Raw genomic sequence first — 23110 nt, 5'->3', positions numbered from 1 at the left:
GAGGGGCCAAAATCGGGTCTGTGGGGTGGGGTCACCCTCTGGCCACAGTGAAAGGCCCCATTCTCTCTCAGASTTGTCTCTGGGGAGCTTTGGCAGCAGAGAAATTCCTGCTCCAGGGCTGGGTCAGATCCTGCTCTCACTGATGGTTCTGTGAAATGCCAGGGGATCCCTCCCATCTGGCYTGGCAGAGCAAACTGCAGCTGTCCAAGGGCTTTGTGGAGATGCCACAGTCTGGCAGGGAGCACTGCACAGTCAGAAAATCCCTCACTGCACAGGAATGGGAAGGTTCTGCCTGTGCTGAAGGGAGGCATTGGTGAAGCAAAGCTCCTGGGGAGCTGTTGTGGTGRACTGTGCCACCAGCTCATGACACCTGAAATCCTCCCCATTCCTGCATCCCTGTCCTTGGAGCACTGGAGAGGCATCCCCTGCTAAACCTACACATACAGCAAAACTGGGAATAATTGCATGGCTCCCTGCTGAACCACAGGGATGATAATAAATAATATCTGGAGGTAAAATCCTGATTTTGATCACAGTACTAAGAATGGTTGGGTCCCCGTTTGATCTTGTCACTCCCCAGCAAGTGCTGTTGGGGTTGGATCTGATCTTCTCGTGGTTTTGTTGGGCTTTCTTTCCTTTTCCTTTTCCTTTTCCTTTTTTCCCCCCATCTTAATCTCATTTTGAAATCCAGGAGCCTACAACAAGTCTAATATGATTTCTTGTACGTGCCACTTGGAAGAAATTGAACTGTATGATTTATTGTTTGTGAGCAGCTGCTGCTTAAGCTTCCAAGGAGAGGGAAATCAGCTTTAGAAATAAACTGTATTAATAATGTTTGCTTTTATGCCTGCAATTTTTCACCAGAATAGCTGRCCTCACAAAAGGTACCACATTATTWCGGCCAAAAAGCAAAAGCAGTCGAGCTGATTGTGTTGGTGCAGTAGCAGCTGAACCCATGGTTATGTCTAACCTGGGCTTCTCCTTTCTGGTTTGTTTTATTAGAATCATCATTTCTTAGTAAAGACTGGGCTGTTGGAAGAGRGTTGCAGGATTTTTCTGGTGTTGAGGCTGTCTGGCTCAAAACAATTTGGGTCTTTTTAGCTCTGAGTACCAAGGGTTTCTCAGAGCCTGTCAGGTCCCTCCAGATCCCRCCACATTTAAGGGCACCAGCACAGCAGAGTCATTTTTGATGCAATTTAACTCAACTTTCTGAGACCTCTGTATTTATAGCTCTCAATGTTCCTTACTGAATTACAAGCAGCAAACAGAAGTGGAAACCACAAAAATACCTGAGCAGTTGTTCAGCTTTCTGAAGATGATGCTGCTTTATTCCAGTGGCCAGTTTGAGGTTCATTTGTGTCCCTGAATGCTCCATCCATCAAGGATGGCACTGAAAGGAGACAAAGCTGCAGCCCTGCCTCATGACAGAAGCTTGCTGAAGGCATCTATTTCAAGGAGACAGTTTACAAAATGAGATTTAAATGCCTAAACTACTGAGGGRTTTTTCTTTTTTCATCCCAGATCTTCATTGGATATGTGATTTTTCTCAGGAGAAAGCAATAGAGCCTCCCAATGGTAACRCTCACGTTCTGTCTGGTGAGCTCTTAGGAGCACAAATTGCTGCCTTTTTCTGCACTGCTGGAGCCAAGGATGTCCAAGCAAATGGATGCAATTGCCATTTTTCATTTCCAAGGACCTGCAGCACGTGTTGTGCAGCAGTTTCTTGCAATCARTTAAAAGCATGATATTGGGCTGGCAGGTCCCTCTAATGGATTTTGTCCATGCTCTGTCATGCTGCCTCTTTTCTCTTTTTGCTGTCCTTCATCTTTACTGCTCATGAGTGTGTGATGTTCTTGAACACTGATTATACAAATAAACCTTTCTGTCAGTAACARTGATATTAGAAAGCTCAGCACACACCAAACACAGCTCTGCAGTGATTCCTCAGCAGTGCCAYGGGGCAAAGTGCTGCACACACAACTGCACCTTCCCTCTCTGCCAGTTTAATTACAAAAGTCACTTACCAAAGCTGATYTTTCTCTTTCCAGGGACCACTCGGCCTCCAAGGCCCCATAGGAGCTCGTGGTGTCCGAGGTTTCCAGGTCAGTGCTGAGAGGGGCAGTTATGGGCAGGTCAGTGTTCTCTGCAGACCTTGGCCCCAAAGCTGGGTGATGGCAGTGAGGGATGGGCAGGAAGGTCTTTCCATTGCCAGGACCACAAATCAGCTGCCTGCAGGAATGATTTCTATCTAAAATTTGTAAAGGGAGGGGTTGAGTTTTGTTCTCTGGCACAGGTTGCCCAGAGAAGCTGTGGCTGCCCCATCCCTGGCAGTGTCCAAGGCCAGCTTCMGTGGGGCTCTGGCCACCCTGGGAGAGTGGAAGATGTCCCTGCYCATGACAGGGGGTCAGAATGACAAGAATTTTAAGTTCCCTTCCAACCCAAAGTGTTTTATGATTTTTTGAGTTTGGCCTTTGTAAGGACACCTCAATTTTTCCTTGATCTGGAGCACTCTCAGTCTATATTTCTTCAGTGAACTCCCTCTTGCTGCACTGGAAACTTTAGTATTTCTCCCTCCCTTCTCCAAGGGAGCAGCACACCCACTCCCCACTGAGCCTGGCTGAGGGCAGCATCACTTTGTGGTATCACAGATGTTGAATGTTTATCAGTTTTAAGAGGTTTATTAATGAAAGACCCACACCAAAGTCTGGAGCACCTTGGTGTGTGCCTGAGCTCRGCTGTGGAGCAGGAGAGAAGCTGAATTGAGCTGTTCCAACCAACCAAGTGATCCTGGGGGAAAAAATGGAGAGAGATCATATAAGACAAATAATCTTTGTGAAYACTTTATGGAGACTGATGAACTTTGAGGTGTTGAAGGGTGCAGGATTTSCTGGCACTGCTCAGCTGTAGCTTGGTTTTTGTTTTTCCCAACAGGGACCCAAAGGTGCCAGCGGYGAGCCCGGCCTTCCTGGCCCCACTGGAATCCGTGGAGAGACGGGGGACAGGGTAAGGACAGGACACTGGGAATAATCCCTGAGTGAGATGGGATTTAGGGGATAACAGGGCCCCAAAGTGGCTCTGGCTGATGAGTGTCCGGTCTCTCCTCTGGAGCTGCCCAGGTCTGACCCCATGGCAGGGAGCAGGATTTGTGCATTCTGTCCCTTCTGTTCCTGGTTTCTGTTTCACTGCAGAAGCTCCCACTATTTTCTGACAGGATGGATTTTTTTAAAAGAACCTTCCAGGCCCTATCCTAACCAGAACAGAGAGTTTGGGATTTTTCCCTGCTCTACCTGCCAATTCCACCAAAGCCTCATTCCCCAGGAACACAGGAGAGCTGATTCACATGTTTTTGTTACTCAGATGCTTGATTAGACTTTCTGGTTTTTTTTTTTTTTAATTACAGTTTTATCAGTGACTTTTCTTTCTGAACAGCAGCGCACCTGACCATCCCACCTCACAATAAATGTGRCTTTTTATTTAAATGAGCTCATTCTCATTTAGAAGCAGCCAGCAGGGCAAAGTGAGCAGCRTTTTTGGGGGCTTGCAGGAGAACAGGAGCCGTGTGTTCAGCAGCTCCCTCCTCCCCAGCTAGAARGTGAAATTTCTGTGAAAGCAGCAGCAGTTCCACAATGGCCCCTCTGTGCTGGCTCCAGGCAGGTTTAAAAAAACCTCTTGGAGTGACTGTGAGCTGCAAGTGTGAAACAGGAGGGTTATTGTGGAGCTGAGGAGCTCTTGACTGCATTCAGGGCTTTGCTGTGGTGAAAAATGTACGTTCAGAGGGGAAGAGGCCCCTGCACGAAGCGCCCAGGGAGCTGCTCTGAGCAGAGGAAGGGAGAACGTTATATGCTTAAAGCAATAAAAAATAATCTGGGTTTTATTTCTGGCTCTGAAGTTYAGTGTGGTTACTCTTAAGATGTGATTGTTGATTGTTCAGAATGAGAGGAAACGGCCTCAAGTTGTGCCAGGGGAGGTTTAGATTCGATATTAGGGATTTTTTTTTTCACAGAAAGGGTTGTAAAGCGTTGGAATAGCTGGAAGTGCTGAGACAAAGCATGGATGTGACATTTGAGGACATGGTTCAGTCAGTGGTGCTGGTTKACCCTAAAGGCTCAGATTGTGTTTTTATGGCCTAAACAAACAGCCTGTGCTGCTGGGGGTGCTGGGGACACACAAAGAACCCCAAGATCTGCTCTGAGCTTGCTTTGCTGCTGTCCTGACATGGATAAGGAGAACTGCACACACAGGATCAATGCAATTACACCACCCCAGCTGCAGCCAACTCATCAAACTCTCYTGAAATCAATTGAGGCTTTTCTCTGAAAAAAAAGAAAAATCCCTTCATGCCTGAGCTAACGGGTACTGACAGGCTTTTTCACAGTCCTTGGGCTGACTATGGCCAGGAATATAAACCAACATTTCACTAAATGTGTTTGCTGGCATGAAAAATACGAGTGSTTTAGTGCATTTGACTGTAAGATATAAAATAGAATTGAGATAAAATATATCAACCATCTTGCTGGAGTGGGATGTGGGGAGGGGAAGGATTTGACTGCTGCTGCTGATTGAGGCAGCAGTAGACAAATATTTTTCCTGAGGATTTTTATTGTGATCAAATTCCTGAGGATTTTGGAAGCCAGAAGCCACCTGGGGCAATGCCTCTCTCTGCTCCCTACTGGCAGCACTAAATACTTGGYCAAAAACGTGAGTTTTGTTTAACTGATCAGATGAAACACATGTGAAGGCATGGGGCTGRCAGTCCTAAAATCCTGCCACTTGTTCCTGCTGCTAGGAATCACCACTGCAGTGAATTACAGTTTTGGATGAAAATCCTCTGGGCTGAGCTTGTCTTTAAGGGAATGTTCCTTGCAGGACTTGGCCTTTGGTGACTGAACTGTGTTTTATTGCCATTAACTTTCATGGAGCCAGGAGACTCTGTGAAGTCAGAGATGAAAATGTTCAGAAAGGAATATATTGCTTTTGCCATCAGCTGACATAAAATGGGTSTTATGAATAGTTATAGGCATTCTTTCATTTGTACATTCCATTGTCTATTTTTCTGTTACTTTTCATTAATAGAAATCCCCTCTCCTTTTAACTTACTGCTTGACTTGAGCAAAATAATGTCCTTGTACTGTGTGTTTGCCCTCCTTGAAGATTCAGTTCTGCTGAGCCATTTCTAGATCTAGTTAATAAAAAAAGGATCAGTTTGCAGATGCCAGCTTGATTAATGTGCTGTAGAAATCCTGCTTGAAGGGTGAAATGTTTGAATTTCACATGTAGATTTTGCAGTAGAGAAAAACATCTGGGGTTCTCCTGAACTCCTTGTTRGAGCAGAAAAATCACAAATAGGGCTGAAAATGTCTCATGTTCTCTSTGTGAATGTCAGGTAGATAAAGATGGAAGGATTTTTTCAAATTGCCTGGATTGTTCCTGGGGTGATAATCAKTTCATCATCTAAATGTATTTTATTCGTATGGCCATGCTGTTCCACAAATCTTCAAATCAGGAGCACYTCATTCTAAATCCAGGAAAACTGACAGTCTAATAAAGTCCTGAAAAACATCTTGAATTTTTGCCCTTGTGGTATGAAAATATTCTTGCCTGTTTTAYATCATGAGTTTTATATCCTCCTCACATCACAGCCTGAGAAATTGTCCTAAAACACACACCAGGGATGTGGGGAGTGTCACAAAGCTGGCAAGGATGCTTAAATCCCTTCTCATTTCTAGGAAGTGTGAATGAGATTTGCACTTTTTTGGCAGCTGGGAGACTGATTCCTGACCCCTTGCTGAGCGAGCATCTGACCACACCACGAATTCACAGCAAAGGAACACTTTGAGCTCATTTGCCTTCTTTCTCTTATTTATTTTCAGGGTCCTGTTGGTGTTCCTGGTCCCAAAGGGAACCAGGTAAGTGATAACTTTGATGCTGCTGTCAGCAGAGGCACAGCTTTTGACAGCAGAAATGGATTTCTGTTCCATTTCCCCTTCTGGAGCAGCTGYAGCTGCTGAGAGCTCCCATCTCCCTCAGCTTATCCAAGCCCCAGGGTGGTCCTTGCTGTCAGCAGTGGTGCAGGGTTAACTCTGRTCTCTCTCTCAGGGCTTTGCTGGAGCTGATGGCCTCCCAGGTGACAAAGGAGAGCTGGTAGGTGTCCTTAAATTCAGTAGAGTTGACTCCTCTAATAACTGATGGATCTAGAAAACAGTGGATCACTATGGTCAGTGGGAATTAATCACCCAGGATGTYCAACCCTGCTGTGAACAGAAGGCAACCCAAGCCTTGCACACATCAGAGCAGCTTGGGAGACTGGGATTGCGTGCATTTTCTGAATGAATCACTCTTTATGTCCCTTTTCTTTCTGACAGGGTCCCTTTGGTCCTCCCGGCCAAAAAGGAGAGGTGAGTGTCAGACAYCGGGGGCTCACGCCCCAAAAGGTTTGGGAGTAAACATGACAATTGCATCTTTAAAACTACACAATAAACTCTGCTTTGGTGTAATTCCCTAGAAGCAGGCTTTCCTCACAGTCATGCTATAAAATCTRTGAGAAAAATGGGGGTTTGTGTATTCAAAATATTGAAATATGTWTGATAATCTTCCTGCAACAAAGGGTCCTCCTATGACCTGTATATGTAAAAACAYTTTTAGGATGTAAGAAATATAAATGATTATCCAAATGCATTCAGGAAACCTGAAGAAAGTTTTACCTAGCCCTCAAGAGAAAATAAGGGACCATGTCTTCCATCTTAAATGGGTTTGGGTTTTTTTATTCTTCAWTGCAGCCAGGAAGAAGAGGAGAACTTGGTCCAAAAGGTGCCCAAGGACCTAACGGGACTGCTGGAGCACCAGGGATCCCAGGACATCCAGGACCCATGGGTCACCAGGGGGAGAGGGGTGTCCCTGGCATCACGGGAAAACCTGGACCTCCTGTAAGTGTCTGCTGCTCCCGAGGCACAGTCAGGGAGCCTGGGAAGCAAAAAAGTGGATCGAGGAGTTTGGATGCTGTCCAAAAAATAAGGTCCTGCATTTCAGCAGGCAAAAATAAGGCTAAATAAGGCCCTGATTAAATATCTGRCCTAATTAAAATTAATTAAATTAAAATTAATCTCTGCCATTAGTACAGCAGAGTCTGAAGGGAAGCTATCACCTTTTGAAGAGGGGAAAGAACCCAATGCTCTTCATGCAGGACCCTGTGCTACTTCCTGAGCTCCTGGAAATGTGTTTTGTGTCCTGAAACTTCTGCCAGGGATGGTTATTGATAAGGAAGTTTGTATAAGAACAAAKTCTTCTGTTAATTGCAGGGCAAAGAGGCCAGTGAACAACATATCAGAGAAGTCTGTGGGGAAATGATAAATGGTGAGTGTACTGAGAGAAAACTGACTTTAATTACCAGATGAGTAGACCCTGAATATAAGATGGCTTCTGAGATTTGTTAATTTTCTGTCATRAAAAGAAAAAAATACACTGACCTTTAATATAAGGAAATTATTCAGGAGGTCACCTTGTTGGGGATGTCTTTCGGTGTTCTAAAATTAGTATTTTTAAATGATTCATCATGGGAACAGACACAGTGCACTGAAAGCAGCTTTGACAGAAGTATCTGGCTGTGAGACCTCCTGCCCTCATCTGTCTCATTGTGAACTTCACCTCCCATCTCCTCAGTGCACCTCATTTCCTTGGAGCAGGTCCCCATGGAGTGTCYTTCTTTCTTCAAAGTGACTGTTTTCCATTTGGAGGTGACCTTCTCCATTTGGGATAAGGTCAAACTCTTACAGTTTGCTTCAGAAAGCTTGCTTTAATTATTTGTCATTTGTTAGAATACTTGACATCTTTTAAAGTGGTTTTGGAAACAGGAATAATCAACAGCTTAAAATCCTGCAGACTTATGATTATTAATCTCCCTCTGTAAAAAATGTAAAAAAATCCCACAACACTACAGGTGAGCTGAAAGGCCAGATTTAACGTTTCCTTCTGCCAGGAGCAGTGGCAGGAAGATCTGCCCAAGCGAAGAGTGCAAATGTTGGATGTTTCTATAGTGTTTTAATTGTGTTTTTCAGAGCAAATTGCCCWGTTGGCTGCTAACCTGAGGAAGCCCTTGGCTCCTGGAATGACGGGCCGGCCTGGCCCAGCGGGGCCCCCAGGACCCCCTGGATCAACGGGAAGCATTGGGCATCCTGGTCCTCGTGGGCCCCCGGGATACAGAGGGCCACCAGGAGAGCTTGGTGATCCTGGACCCAGAGGTCAGTCAGGACTATTTGCTTCTCTCTTATGGCCACTGAAATAAATTGCAAATTACTACTGAATTCAGCACTGGGGAGGAGAGATTGAGCCTTGGAGTTCAAAAGGGAGTTCTGCATTTTTAGGGGTGCATTGTAAGCAAAGATCCGTGCAACATCCAGAGGATTTTTATCTTTTCTTGTCCTCTCCCTTCCTGTCCTTGGCTTTGGCTGCAGTGCACAACTCACGGTGGAAATTGTGTTTCTGATTAAAGGTGACACTGGTGAAAAGGGAGATAAAGGACCTGTTGGCCAAGGTATCGATGGGCCTGATGGTGATCAAGGACTTCAGGGTAAGTGTGGGGAAATAATTTGATGCTCCGTCACTGAAGTAAAGGCTGAGGAGGGACAGCTCTGCGTGTTGGTGGCAATAAATTATCAGCATTAATTTAAAGGTGTGTGACAACTCCAAGGCTCTGCCTCCAGATTAAGGGAAAGGATGTTGCCTGCTTCCTGATGGATTGCTTTACTAAAAGATTCAAGATTAATTTATGCAAATGAATTAATATCTATTAAAAACTTGGAAGAATATTCTTTATTATGCTCACCTATTATAGCAGCTTTTCTGTTTGGGATTACACCTGTACAATGAATAAGATACAGGCACCAAGAGCAGGCTCTGCATTGATAGAATTCCATAAAACCATAATATTTATAACCGTGTTATCTTAAATTCTTCCACAGAATTTATGCCATAAAATTTTAAAGTATTCATACCCAGTTGTCTCAGAATCTTCCATAAAATAATTGCATTAATCCATGTTAATAGGCTATTAGCTCACACAGCCAAAACATCCCTTGACCAAATTAGGGATACAAAAATCCAAAGCACGTACTCCAGATTCAGGGTAAATTTATTGAAAACACCTTGTACTCAACAGGCCATAACAAGTGTGATGTACAGACACTTAAAGTATATTAAGATCTCTAAAAGCAACACATATATACAGATATTAAAAAAGAAGAGATGGCTGTATTTCATRTAATCTTTTCCCCTCTCTTGTTTAGGACCACCTGGTGTGCCTGGAATTACTAAAAATGGCCGTGATGGTGCTCAGGGTGAACCCGGGCTGCCAGGGGATCCTGGGACTCCTGGGACTGTCGGGGCTCAGGGAACTCCAGGAATATGTGACACTTCGGCTTGCATGGGAGCTGTTGCAGCGTCAACTTCCAAAAAATCATAAACCAACAGTACAAGAAGTGAAGAAGTGACTGAATATTTAAATAAACAGTGCATTGTAAGAAAACAGAATCCTTCTAGTGCTAAAAGGACAGATGCTCCTTCTATTCTATTAAGTGGAGACTTTGACACAGTTCTATGAAAAAGAAAGCATCAGATGAAAACTTTAATTAAAGATGCTTTATGACTATCTTTTCATCCCCCCAATTATTTTCCAGAATTTTTACTGCTAAAGAACCTCACCTTTCCTTCCTCCCTTTGCTCAGGACCTGCAAGAGGAAGCATTGCTCCTTTTTACATCACCCCCATGTACTAAAGATCACGACCTTTTCCTAAGAAAGTTTGAGCCTTTCCCATTGAATTCCTTGGTGCTGCTCCCACTGACTTCAGTCCTGCAGGTTTGGCACTCAGACATGTTGTTAAGGCACTCAGGACTGAGCTGCCTCTTCCATCAGTGGAAATCAGGCATTTTAATATCCTGTATTTTAACATCTGAACCTTCTGGCCTAAGGAATGACCATTGCTTAAGTTCGTGCTGTCACTTAAAAMATTTCAGATTGCACCTCAAATATTTGCCAAGACTAGTAAACAGTAATGCAACTGAATTCTCTTGCGACTGAATTCTGCAAAAGGAGTAATATTAATATTTTAATTTCCAGGGAAGAATTTTTATATATTTCCATTTGATAATAAAGGAAATGAGGTAACAGCATTTTCATGACCTCTACGTAAGCTATTTGCACAATAATTGTGATGGAAGCCCACCTAAGAAAGGATGTGCTTTTAAAGTCCAGCCAAAACCACCTGTATGAACTGTTGTAAAAATAAAAGGAGATTTTTTTWAACTTTTCTTTGTGATGTCTTAAGTGTCATYATACTAATCAAATTAACTTGGCTAAACTCCATTTTCCAGAACTGTTTTYACTAGGATTATTTGGATATAAATTTCTGCACAATTGTTCTTATCCGTGATATAACCCAGTTAATTAATTTTGGTAGAACTTTTTACACTTTTTTTACACTTTAAAACTTGCTAGCATCATCTATGTAAAAAAATTAATAAAACCACCCTCAGCTCACACASAGTTCTATTTCTGTCCTATATACCAAAGCCTATGAACGAAGCATCATATTTCTCTTTAAATATAAAAATAGTTTGTGCATTTAAATATCTACTGTTTAAAATATGTCATTTTTAGTCTAAAGTAACAACATGARAACCTGTTGGACAGTTGTTGTGGCAGACATTAAAAATGCCAACACCATTGCATTACTCTTTGGGGCTAATTATGTTAAATATGTATGCAAATGGAAAATTCTTAATATGCACAATTTAGAAACTATGCCCTTGTCCAAGTAACCAATATTTACAATTTAAATGGAAAAATGGGCATTGTAATATGGTAACTTTATTTTTACACTGGAAGAATGAGTTTGCATCTAGCCATTGAAATAACGGACAGATGGATGTTCTACAACTCTTCCTAACTCTTTTGCATCATCTTTACAAAAGAAAGTAAAAGCAAACAAATAAGACCCCAAAGCAGGATGACAAGCACATTTTGTATAACTAAAGGGTAAAAATACTTAGTCATGACATTCTCTCGTAGCTTCTGGTCTCAAAGCCCCTTGAACAGGGCACTGATTTCCACTACTGGTAGYTGACTTCCATTTCCAAAAAAGAATGTTTTCTTTAAGACTCTATTTATATATATTTACAAGTTACATTTTCAAATTCCTATTCAGCATGTAAATGGAAAGAATAAAACACAGTTTGGACTATTGTCACACAGTTCAAGGTGGGCAGGTCAGGCTATTTGGTCTCTGTAGCCGTGCGGTTTTCCTGTGCTGGGCACATTACACAGGAGTCTGGTCTTCCTATTTTTAGCCTCCTGCCTGTTTTACCACAGAACACAGTCTCAAATTCCTAAAATATAAAAATACAAAGAAGAAATGTTATTTAATACATACATTTACTTGAGATGGATGCTCTTGTTTCATTAGCGCCTTCAATGGGAAGTGCTGAGGGACCATACCAGTATCTAGACCAGCAGGTTTTCCAGTACACACTCTCCTAAAATTCCTGGCAGAGCCAGAATTATTCTGGAGCTGCACCTAATGGTGTGGTGAATGAGAGCTGCTTTTAGGGCATGAGACCCTTCAGTTATGCTCACACGCTCACTGTAGTGTGGGCATGTAGCTGTGATCCCCCTCYCTGAACTAAGAGTTCATGAAAACTACAAAGAGGACTGTGAAAGATGTAGAAAATAGAAAAAATGAAGGAGGGAAATAATGATGGAGACAACCTTAATTTTATATTATTGTCCAAYTAGGATCATGCTCAGGAACTGGGTAACTTAAAAAAAAAAATTTAAAATCTGATTTGAAAACATTGAGGATAGGCTGTCATTTCTCACTAGAGAACTGAACCAGCTAAAAAATAAATATTTAAAGGACACTTCAAGGATATGATGCGTCCACCAAAAACAGCATCAAGCAGAAGCTTTGCATCTCATTTATCAGCTGTATTATGACAGTTTTAAAATATTTCACATTTTTATCGAGATCAAAAGTGAAATGAGATTTCAAACCTGCTTCAGGGAGTCRCCATGCCTTTCCTGAATGTACTTGAGGAATGCAGTTGTCCACTGCAAAGTTGTTGCCTTGTCAGTGTCAATCGTGCAGAAGGGAACCAGGAGATTGAGCTCATCACAACAAACCCGGATCCTGCGCCTGCAGGAAAACACCCAAGGTTATCAATCATGGGCCAGAGCGAAGGGAAAAATAAAGAAATGTGCTACCAGCCATGGATTTTGGGGACTGCTTTTTGTCCTAATACTAATATACAAGCTTTTTGTGTATTAGTTGTGTAACACACAAGTCACCTTATCTTTACAGAATTGGTGAAACGTTTTGCAATCTATTTTGTTTGCTTRCAGAGTAAAACTACAAAGACAACCACAATGAAACATAGATATATTCTTCCTCTAACGAACATCAAACCCTCACCTCCTGCACTGCTTTTTCTTGAGCTAACATTAAATATGTCATGTTTACATTTACTCTGGATAATCAGAGTATTGCAGTGCCAGTATTTTAGGCCTCAAGAGGTGTTGCATGATCCCTGCTCCCAGAATTACCTTCTGTCTCTCTCCAGGCGGTTGTGCCTTTCCCTTCTCTGGGTGCTTCCATCCTGGGAACCACTTTGTACCTGCACACTGGAGCTGGGCTGTGCYGACTGCCAGGGGCCCTGGGCAGCTGCAGTGCTCTGGTTGTTGTCCCGGGCATTACGAATTTCACCGAGAGGTTTGCGATCCATGTTTGGATCCAACAGATTTATTCGGCTGCAACTTCTGTTTATGGCTTGCTTGCATAAGGTGTCTTTTTGGAAAAACAAAGATGAAAAGAACAACCAATTTATTACTCTCCCACTAATCTGAAAATAGTGATCATGGAAAGTTATTTTGTGCTTTATTTATGCAGAACAATCTTTGAAGCTTTACTGCCAACCTACATTGATTCTTATGGCAAGACATGTCCTGCAGAAGGCCTAAGGCACTGCTTGCTATTCCAAAATCCACASAGCTTTCATTTTCTCARAGAGCCCACTGAGATGTTGTCTGCCCTTGGTGAGCACTTGAGGCAGCCCTTAAAATGTTCTCCAGTTTGATACTGAATGCATCTGCTGGATCAGCTTTGGGGTCAAAGAATGTACCCCTCTGCCACAGGGTWTGGTGGCGTTCGGTCAAAGGCTGRACTCAATGATCTTGGAGGTYTTTTCCAACCTTAATCATTCTATGCTTCTAAAGAAAACAGTTGCTGACCCAAGCCCCAAATTTTCAAAGGTTCTTCGTAACCTTGAGTCTCCTAATTCCAAGCCAGAARTGCTAAACAACTTTGAAAGCACAATTAAACTTATAGGTATTGAACTTCCTTGGAGAAACCTAGACCCATGTTGGCTATAGAGCATCTCTGCCATAAAAACCTCACCTCTCACATTCACTAAAATCATAATAATTCCAGAAAAGCACAAATTCAGAAAAAAAGTAGATTTGAAGACCAAGAGAAAAGTAAGTGAAGATAAATGGTTTACCTCCAACTTTAATCCAAACTTCCTCAGGCAAAGCTTTATTTATAGCACCTACTGTCTGTTTTGTGGATTCAACCTCCTGATAGAGAAAAGGGAATGTCTTGGGTATCCCAAGGTCTTGATGTTTGGCAGCTTCCAAAATAGTGCAAGATGTTCCACAGGTCTGTGAAAACAAAAAGAAAAAAAAAAGGAAAAACTTATATGACTATATACCAAAAAAAGGAAAAGAAAAAGAAGAGACTATTTTGATATCTTTCTGTTAACTTCTTAAGTTACTTCTTTAGGCAGAATAAATCCCAAATACACATAAGCATGGGATTTTGACAGACTGATGAATTTTGGGGATACCTCTGACATTTCTCAGGGCCATTCGATCACTTGGGCTTCAGAGTTTACTGCAAGTTGTGGAGGAGGAGATATCTTTATCATCAAAATTAATTAGAAAGAAAGGAACTATAGAAAATGGTACTTGCACARATGAAACAGATGATAAAATGATAAACTCTAGGAAAAAAGAAATCTAATGGCCTGCTGCTCATTACTGGGATGCAGGTAATTACAAATGCCACACAGTTGAATTAAGTATATTTAAAAGATTAATAAACAAATTGCATTACAGATCATTCTGCTCATCCCTATTCAAAACCAACCACATTTTACTGCAAACCTTCAGAATTCAACTACACCTAGAACATTAATACCATCAGCACTGGAATCTGGCAGAGGAGCATTACCTGTGCTTGGGAAGGATTAGCACTTCCAGCAGCAGAACATGCATTCATGGTAAAGAACGGGTAAGTAAACGGTAAGGAATGTGTGRCAGGTGCAGCCTTATTTTTCCCTAGTGCAGCACACCTGTTCCCTTGCTGGTGAAGAGGAACACCCACCACTTCTGAGGGCTGGCGGATCAATGTCACTAAGCTTTAAAYAAAAACAAACACAGAAAATATATCAGGCTTACTGCTTGAAAATGAGTGCAGAAAAAAAGTACAGCTACAAATATTCTAGAAACTATCACCGAGAAAACACTTTCATTTACTGTAAACAGTAATCACTGTTATTGCCATATTGCCCACTTCAGGGACCAAATCAAGAAAAGAAAATAAAAACCAGCCAAGGAGATATTTTAATCTGTCAGTTACAAGTTGCTTCACACCTCAATAAAACATTTTGTCAGCACATTAAGATAGGTACAGGGTTAGGTTGTAAAACCATACTTTTGCTCAAAGTATTCCCCATTGTCAGGCCTCCGCATTATAACTCAAATCAAGTATTATTATTATGATTAAAAATCTACTTTGCTTTTAGCAAGCTGCATATTAAAATTAGGTAATGTTCTCTCGCCTTTATTTACAGTACATGTTACCAAGAATRAAGTTGTAAGGTAATTAATTTTGGAAMTCCATGCTGTACCATTTATGYWATAAACAGAGGGGCCTAAGCTGAGCTCAGTGGAGTCGCAGCCACATTTGATGGCACAATTTAACAAAGCCCAGCCCATCCTTCTCATGTATTAAAAAAAGCACTATTTGTAGGTTTCACTTAGCAAATCACTTTTGAATTACATGACATATAGTTTAACAATGTAAGCTAAAAGTAATTGCAACACACTTGTTAAGAGTTACTCCAGATTCTTGGGGTTCTTGACATCTGGGGTTTTCTGTCGGGCTGCTGTCGAATCTGTCTTCCAACCGAGCTCTTACTGCAGGTTTAGATCTAACCTCTGGTGCCAGTGCCGAATTTTCAACAAATATGTTTTCCTTATTCTCCCCCAAGAAATTTTCACCCTGTTTAGCTTTTACTACACTGCATCCCGAGACTTCTACAGAGCTACTGTTGGGCGCTTTCTCTCTTTGGTTCACAGGGAGGTTGGACTCGCTAAGCAACATCATCCTGAGCTCCTGCAGGTCAGCATAGCCCAGGTGTGGGTTAGAACTCGGCCAGTAGCTGTCACAAGGCAACCCTGACTGACAGGTAACTGGGCAGACCGACTGGTTCCCAGAGCTGTTGGATGAGCCCCCGTCCTGACTGGTGCTGGGGGAGGGCTGCTGCAGAGGCGGGTCTGCAGAGGGGCCAGGCGAGGAGAAAGCGCTGAGCTTGGCTTCCACTTCACCTTCACTACTCTGCGCCTCCGTGTGCGAGCAAAGTATGTGCTGCAGCTGGGTGTACTCAATGTCCATCATCTCCACCAGGCTGGCCTCGGGGGTGGCGAAGCTAAGGTTTTGCTCACCAAAGGAACTGTCACTTGAGCCTCCAGGTCCGACAGCAACGGGAGCGGGGTCAGGAGCACTAGCTGGGCTCTGAGGAATGGTCTGAGGCTCCTCGGGGGCTGATCCTGACATGGCTACAGCAAACCTAATCAGTTACCAATGTCCCTTTCAACAGAAAACCATAAAACCTTCAGCAGTTGTCAGTACTACCCATTAAAAAAACCCAAAGGCAGAAAAAATCGCACTTAACACTGATTGGCGAGGTAACAGAGTGGGGACCAAGCTGCCGCTGGCGGGGTACCTGACACCCTGACCATGTCTCCCCCCCCCGGGTGAGACCCTCCCTCCCCCTCCAGCACCGCTGCTCACGACAAACGGCCTTCACCTGTCCCCGCCCCGGCCTCGGCGGGGAGGCTGCGGGCACTCTGCGGCCTGGCACCCCCTGAGACAGCGCCCGCACGGCGACGAGGCAGCCCGGGCGGGCGGGAGCGGGGGCCCCGCGGCCGGGGGGAGCCGCGGGTGAGCCGGGCCGGGCCCCTCAGCGCTGCCATTGCCGGCCGCCGCCACCAACGGCGCTGCTCCCTGAGGGGAGCAACGCGCGCCCGCCGTGTGTGTTTACTTACGATTTTAGCCGACTTTCGGTTGGGTATACGCTGTTATCCCAAATTTAAAGTGACTGAGCCTGCTGCCGGCTGAGCCTGAACTCTGTTATTGCGCTTTGTCGCTAACGGGAAGCTCACGGAGAGCAACGGCCGCGGCTCAGCTGCCGTGAGGGGCTTGCCCCGCCTGCACCCACAGCATCAGGGCACGGAGAAGGTGAAACAGAACCACTTGTGCAAGGAGAAGGCAACAAAAGCGGCTGGAACAGGAGTGGCTTGACATTCCCCACGAGGGGCCCTGCGGCCGCCTCAGCCCGAACCCCGCGGGAACAGCCATGGTCCCCGGCGTACGGGTGGGGAAATTGACAGGAAAAAAAAAATCCTAAGGCAGTGTGCAGAGACATTGCCATGAATGACAGTTTCACCCGTGAACTTCCCTCTAGACACAAGATCAGAAACTTTTTAAGTAGTTTTGTGCACACTGACTCAATACACACTTCTCAAATCTTCCTGGACTTTTCCCTTTACAATGCTCACAGCTTTTTTAAGACATAATGGTATTTCTGCTTACATTGTTCTAGACTTTGCAGGGGTTTTTACAGAGAAAAAGATTTAGCAAAATAGTCTCTGGAAAGTTAATTTAGCTCAGTGGAAGCATAGACAAAAGCTCAAAATAGTGAGTTCTTTCATGTAAATCAAAAGTTTGGACAAACCCAGAAGCTGTTCTTCCTGCAATTCAGGACAATAATTCAGTGCCATTTTTAGTCTCTGTAAATTTAGTTAAATTGTTATGTTGGTTTCAGCCTGGCTTTTACCACCTGCTGCAGCAGAGGACACAGGAACTCTGATGCAAAATCCAACTCCTGCTGCTAGGTAACTACATAAAGCTGAAGTTTAATAAAGTCACTGGTGTCTGTCTACACTGCTGATTTTTTTGCCACTTGATCTCTGGGAGGATGGACTTMCTGTTCCTAAATCATAAACACATTCCCCTAACTCTCCAAGGAGTTTCCTAGAAGATAAAAAGCTACACACYTATTTCATAAAAATGCAAAGCCAAGAAATTCATAAATGATGTGACCTAAATTAATACTTTTCTTCAGATTTTTTTGATGTAAAAAATCTTCAAATTCCAAGCTTCCTGATTCAAATGTAAAAAACCCTTCAAAATTAATTGGGGGATGCTTTAGAACTGAGAAAAGAATCATAAGCACAGATTTTCTGCTGGTTTTTAGCAGAAATCCAACACTGGCTGGTTGTGACATTCTGCAAAACATCTGTCATTACACTATGAGGAAATGAAACCTTTTTGCCATCAGTCTCTCATGGTTTGTTAAGCAATTGCAAAATGTAGAAAGTAATATCCATGTACATATTTAAGAAATGGACAACAGCTCTCTGGAGGTGTTTATTCTACTTACAGTAACAAAAACCTGTGAAGTCCCATATTTTAATGTACAGTGATATATTTTGCCATATAAAATACAATTTACAGAAATTTCTATCAAGTAAACCTAAACAAACACACATTTTGCATACTTTTATGTATGTCTTTAAATTAGAAACATCTCATTAAGGAAAAAAAAAAAATCTTACACTGCAGTTGATGTTTGCATTTAATACCATTTCTTTGCATGTTACTATTTTCCCTCGGGTTCAGGACARAGGATCATTTCAGCCAGGAAATCCTGGAAGAAGAACCTCAAGGATGCACCAGTGTGACTGTGGTGACACACATACTACCTGTAATATAGTCCTCAAGATGCAAAATGTTTACAGGAATCTAATTTTACATTTCCAAATCTATTTCAGCAAAATACCACAATATTTACCCAATGGTTAATTTACACATTCAAATAAATTAGTGGGGTTTTAGTTCACACTTTAGAACTACGTGCTTGAGGACTACATGAGAAGTAGCGATGTGATGTATTTCACCATGAAAAATGTCCCTCTTCAATCACAACATGATGTACAACCATAATTTAAACTTTAATGCAGCTGTATCTTTTTGAGTGGAGAGTTTTATATACACTGCCAGCCTAAGTAGGGTCTAACAAAAGAACAGTATCATTTATTTTTCAAGAGCCCTTTTAGAATGAAAGAGCACTTCTATAATGAAAAGTTCAGTCAAATTGTGGCATTTTTTAGATCTGTGGACAAATTCTGCAAAACCTAAACAAAATCAAAAAATGCTCCACTAAATCAATTCAATTGAAGTAACAGATTTAGTGGCCTATTAAGCCAATTTCTCTTCCTTCCTTTGGTTTACTAGTTTTCAAAATAAATGTCTGATGCTTTTCTAAGTTTTGTGGGTTATAAAGGTGTTGCTCTTGTATTTTCTTTAATGACAGGTTTGTAAACATGGGATCTTTAAAACATCATGAAAAATAACTACGTATAACTTGTTTCTTTGCTGTACATTTAACAGATGGATTCCAGACCCAAAATACSTGTATATAAAAGGAAGATAGTGCACTTTAAGCTTATAACATTCCATTTTCAAATCCTCCATCAGTCACAAATAATTATTAACACTGTTCTTTTGCAGTCTTTTCCTAAACACACAACCCTTCCATAGTWAAAGAAACATGACACCAACATTTTTAGTCTGTGCTGCTGGAACAATTTTGACACCAAAATATCACGAAAATGAGATGTAAAGGTATGGCTCCTCAGGTCTGGATTAAATTCTCCTATAAAATTACAATTCAAGTTACTGGAAAACATAACTTTATAATCTTAAAAAGCAATATGCTCTTCTTAGACTTTTTCCATTTCTGTACTGTAAATGGAAACTTTAAGATAAAGATGCAAGTAGAAAAAACAAAATTTCAGTACAGGTAACATTGTGAATCTTTATAAGAAAAACATTATGCACAAAATGCGGCAAGTGAAAGTCCAATATGTTCTTGCTTTTCATCTATCTGATTCTTTCATTCACAGTTGTTCAAAAATTGCTAATTTGTCAGTACATTGGGTAAGGCTAGTTTTACAACAGAATTTTTTAAAAGGTGAGAATATGTACAGTATTTACAGATGTGCAGTCCTTGCAAAAGTATATTATTTGTGGGAAGTATCAGTCACAGTTCTATGACTGGTTGCTGGAAGATGAAGCTTCAGTTTCCACTGGTTTCTGAGTTTCCTTCGGTGTTTCTGGCTTCGTCTCTTTACTGATTTCCTTACTCTTACTCCTATCTTTGCGATCTTTCCCTCTTTCCCTGTCGCGATCTCGATCTCTGTCACGATCCCTGTCCTTTTCCCGGCTGCGATCCCGGTCCCTGTCTTTCTCTCTGTCGCGATCCCTATCTCTGCTTCTTGATCGCTCTCTATCACGTCTTCTGTAAGAGTCCCTCTCTCTGTTTCTTGTCCTGTCTCGGTCTCTGCTTCTTTCCCAGTCCTTACCCCGCTCTGAATCCTTGTCTCTATCTTTGTTTTGGCTCCTATCTCTATTTTTATCCCATTCCTTGTCTCTGTGTCTCTCCCAGTCCCTGTCTCTGCTCCAGTTTCTGCCACGATCTCTTTCCCAAGGTCTGCCATGTTCTCGATCCCTTCGYCTTTCCTCAAAGCCTCTACCTTGGCGATTATCTGCTTGTTGAGGCTCTGGCTGATCTAAACCTTTGTCTTTATTTCCTCCCTCATAYCTGTCTCTCTGTCTCCCTTCAAATGTCTGGCCTCTATAGTCAGGATTTTTGCCATCTCGGAAGTCAGATGCGGGCCACTGTCCCTCTGACTCAGGTCCTTGTCCAGACATATTGGAAAGAGATGCAGATGGTCCACCTTCCTCCCACATCTCTTTTCTGTGGGTTGGTGGATGGCTTGGAAGGTCCAGGAGTGGTCTTGGGGGTGGTTTCATACCTTGTGGTGACTGACCCTGGTAATGAAATCTGGAAGGATGTTCATCTTCTTCTGGAAACATTGGAGGTGTGCCTCCTCTTGGTCCTCCAAACTGATGTGGTGCTGGACCTCTCTGGTTGGAAAATCTGGGTGGTGGGCTCCCTCTCCGTTCTTCATATGGCTGTGGCAAAAGTCCCCTTGGACCAGGCATATGATTTGGAGCTGGACCTCTCTGCCCTTCAAATTGATTTGGATGAGGCCCCCTTGGTCCCCCAAAATGACCTGGGGCTGGACCTCTTGGCCCTCCAAACTGAGGGCCTCCTCTCTGTCCTTTAAACTGACCTGGTGGAGGTCGTCTTTGACCTCCAAAGGGAAAAGGTGAAGGTCCTCTGTTTCCCATAAACTGAGAGGAATCTGGTCCTTCAAACTGTCCTGGAGGCCCCATCATTTCATCATATTGGGAATCTGAGAATTCCATTTGTTCCATGTGAGGTTCCCTATGATCTTCAAAACGAGATGGTGACATTCCTCTTGGACCACCATGGTAAGAAGGGGCAGGGCCCCTATTGTCACCAAAAACAGATGGTCCATGCTGYGCAGAAAATAAGGAAGGAATGGGACCCTTTTGACCTCCAAATCTTCCAGACTGAGGTCCTCTTTGCCCATCATTATTTGGAAAACTGTGCTCTTCAGAGAACGGTGGTGCCGGGCCTCTAAAATTAGGTCCATGAGGTCCYCCAGGTGCATTGAGCATCATTGGAGGCCCCCCTTTTTGCCCAGACATAGAAAATGCTCTGTTTTCCTCAAAGTGCTGTGGRGGAGGTCCACCTTCACTCTGAACTGGTGCAGATTCAGTTTGTTCTACAAACTGATGAGACTGAGCATTTCTTTGTTCATCATATTGCACTGAGGAAAGACCCATCTCCGGCTCAAAGTGACCAGCTGCCTTTTCCTGTGGRGGAAACATTGTATTTGAAAAGGAATCTCTTCCCATTGCTTCCTTTGACTCATTTGACCATGACACTTGATGCATATCTTGCAAAGATGAGCTATCATTTGATGTGGAGAAATTAGGCTGGAAAGATGTACTTGGMGGTGTTGGAAGCAGCACTTTACGTATAGGTTTGGAAGCAGAAGGATCTCCAGAAGCTGTTTGACCCAAGTTTTCCAAAGTAACTTGAATGGTGTGTTCAAATTTGCTGTTAGATGTCTCTTTCTGGGGCATTGCAGATGTCTGTTCACTTGAAACCCAGTTCTCAGCAGTAAAACCAGGCTGAGTAGTGGAGATTAAAGCATTATCTTCCTTACCAAGTGAAGTCTGCAAAGCATTTGGAAAACTTGCTGGAGCGACTTCTCTGGTGGATATCTCATTCTGTACTACCTGTGGCTTTATTCGAGAATCAGCATTGTCATTCTCTGTCACCATCCTTCGAGCCTGTCGAGGATCTCTGTTCTGCCTTGGGTCAGAGCCCTGGTTTAAAACTTGTGCTTGCTGATTTAAAGATGAAGGTAACTCTACTTTTTGTGTAGCTTGCTGRTCCTGATGGAATAATTCAGTCTTTATTAGGGAAGCTTTTGCTGGTGGTGGTGACATTAAAGCATCAGACACTGAAAAGTGAGCCATTGAAACACCAACAGCTGCTCTTTGTTGTCTAAGTGCTTCTTCTTGTTCCTCTAGCTGCCTTTTCTGTTCTTCTATTTGTTTGTTTAGTTCTTCCAGCATTTTCTGCTGTTCTACCAAGGAGGAGGATGCCGATAAATCAGACACAAATGAAGCAGRTGTTTCTGAAGAACTGCTTTTAGTGTCTGTATACATTTTATTGGGTAAATCATCAACAGCAACTTTTGCTTCTTCCAAGATAGTTTCATCCTCTGGATCATAGGCCTCGTCCTCTAGTTCTGCTGCAGTAGATGGCTTTTCCAAACTGTATCGTTTGTCACTTTCCCCAGTCTGCATTTCAAAGGCTTTCTCTGGACCRTATTCTTCCTCAGGATCATAAGGTCTGTCATCCTCCTCCTCTTCTATGGCTCTGTCCTTGGACATCTGCCCAAACTGCTGCACAATGGGATCTAACAGAGGAGCTGCTGACATCCCACCATCAGCAGCAACTTGATTTTCCTGACTGGAAGACTGAACAGTTCCAGAATCCTTGGCAAGAGGCTCAAAAGTTTTCTTTTTCCCAAAGAGAGTCTGCAGGATGTGCTCGAGAGGTGTGGCAGTTTTCGAGGATGACGACTGCGTGGCAGTGCTGCTGGCCGGAGCGGCCGTTGAAATCGGTGGGGTCACAGTAGTTGTGGGGCCGCTTTTAATGGACGACAGTATTTTTAATACTGAAGGTGTCACTGCTGAGGTGTCTGGAACAGGAGGTGGAGGTGGAGGTGGAGGAGGAGGAGGAGATCCAGGTGGTGTTGTAYTCACGATGGAGTCTCCTGAATAAAGTGTGTATTTTGGAGTTTTCTTCTCTTGTGAGGCTGGAGGCCCTTTAGAGAACAGTGAAGGTTCGGSTTCCTCATGTGTTTGAATTCTGCTTCGCTTCTCCTCCATCTTTTCTGTCTCTGTGGCAGGACGTTTCCCTTTCTGACAGATAACCAATCCAAGAATTAAATTTGGCCGAGTTGACTCAAGACCTGAAAGAGAACACAAAGATTGTATACGTAAAAATCTGATTTTTAATTATGATTTCAGTAGAAACCTATTATTTTATAAAGTGGCTGCCACAAAAGTCATAAAGGTAATAGCTTTTTAAAATTCCATCAGACTTATTAGCAATTTTCATCAGTCTATAAGCATATGCATTCATATTTCTCTTTTCATATATTTATAGTAAGTTTAAAAAGTTTCAATTCCTTCCTTGGTATTTTTAATAAAAGACTGCAGYACCAGGCATCATTGTTAAAGTGTCTCTGCAAAAGTTCAAACCAAA

At 42.8% G+C, this 23110-nt stretch overlaps 3 protein-coding genes across 4 annotated transcripts in view; 1 reads left to right on the top strand and 2 right to left on the bottom strand.

The window, feature by feature from the left end:
- Positions 1 to 10295, top strand: part of COL9A3 (collagen type IX alpha 3 chain) — a 30832-nt gene extending 20537 nt beyond the window's left edge. The window contains exons 23-32 of the mRNA XM_057378325.1: positions 2049 to 2102; positions 2932 to 3003; positions 5871 to 5906; positions 6097 to 6141; positions 6363 to 6395; positions 6777 to 6923; positions 7296 to 7350; positions 8052 to 8234; positions 8486 to 8563; positions 9279 to 10295. Of these exons, the coding sequence (XP_057234308.1) occupies positions 2049 to 2102; positions 2932 to 3003; positions 5871 to 5906; positions 6097 to 6141; positions 6363 to 6395; positions 6777 to 6923; positions 7296 to 7350; positions 8052 to 8234; positions 8486 to 8563; positions 9279 to 9454 (879 nt within the window). The 3' untranslated portion in view covers positions 9455 to 10295. The remainder of the gene's footprint in view (positions 1 to 2048; positions 2103 to 2931; positions 3004 to 5870; positions 5907 to 6096; positions 6142 to 6362; positions 6396 to 6776; positions 6924 to 7295; positions 7351 to 8051; positions 8235 to 8485; positions 8564 to 9278) is intronic.
- Positions 10296 to 10968: 673 nt separating this feature from the next.
- On the bottom strand, positions 10969 to 16040 carry TCFL5 (transcription factor like 5). Its single transcript, XM_057378318.1, has 6 exons — positions 15152 to 16040; positions 14275 to 14461; positions 13544 to 13703; positions 12591 to 12831; positions 12042 to 12183; positions 10969 to 11377 (listed from the first exon to the last, which is right to left on the bottom strand). The coding sequence occupies exons 1-6, from the start codon at positions 15880 to 15882 to the stop codon at positions 11264 to 11266; spliced, it is 1575 nt and encodes a 524-aa protein (XP_057234301.1). The 5' UTR covers positions 15883 to 16040; the 3' UTR covers positions 10969 to 11263.
- A 1700-nt stretch (positions 16041 to 17740) lies between these two features.
- The window catches only part of DIDO1 (death inducer-obliterator 1), a 50485-nt gene continuing 45115 nt past the window's right edge, over positions 17741 to 23110 (bottom strand). For both annotated transcript variants that reach the window (XM_057378303.1, XM_057378302.1), the window contains one exon: positions 17741 to 22814. In XM_057378303.1, the coding sequence (XP_057234286.1) occupies positions 19441 to 22814 (3374 nt within the window). In that variant the 3' untranslated portion in view covers positions 17741 to 19440. The remainder of the gene's footprint in view (positions 22815 to 23110) is intronic.

This window comes from Malurus melanocephalus, unplaced genomic scaffold (genome assembly GCF_030028575.1).
Source record: "Malurus melanocephalus ecotype Western Australia unplaced genomic scaffold, MMel_1.1 scaffold_353, whole genome shotgun sequence".
NCBI lineage: Eukaryota > Metazoa > Chordata > Aves > Passeriformes > Maluridae > Malurus > Malurus melanocephalus.
Note: the sequence above shows the minus strand (reverse complement) of the source record. Positions and strands in the feature narration are given on the sequence as shown.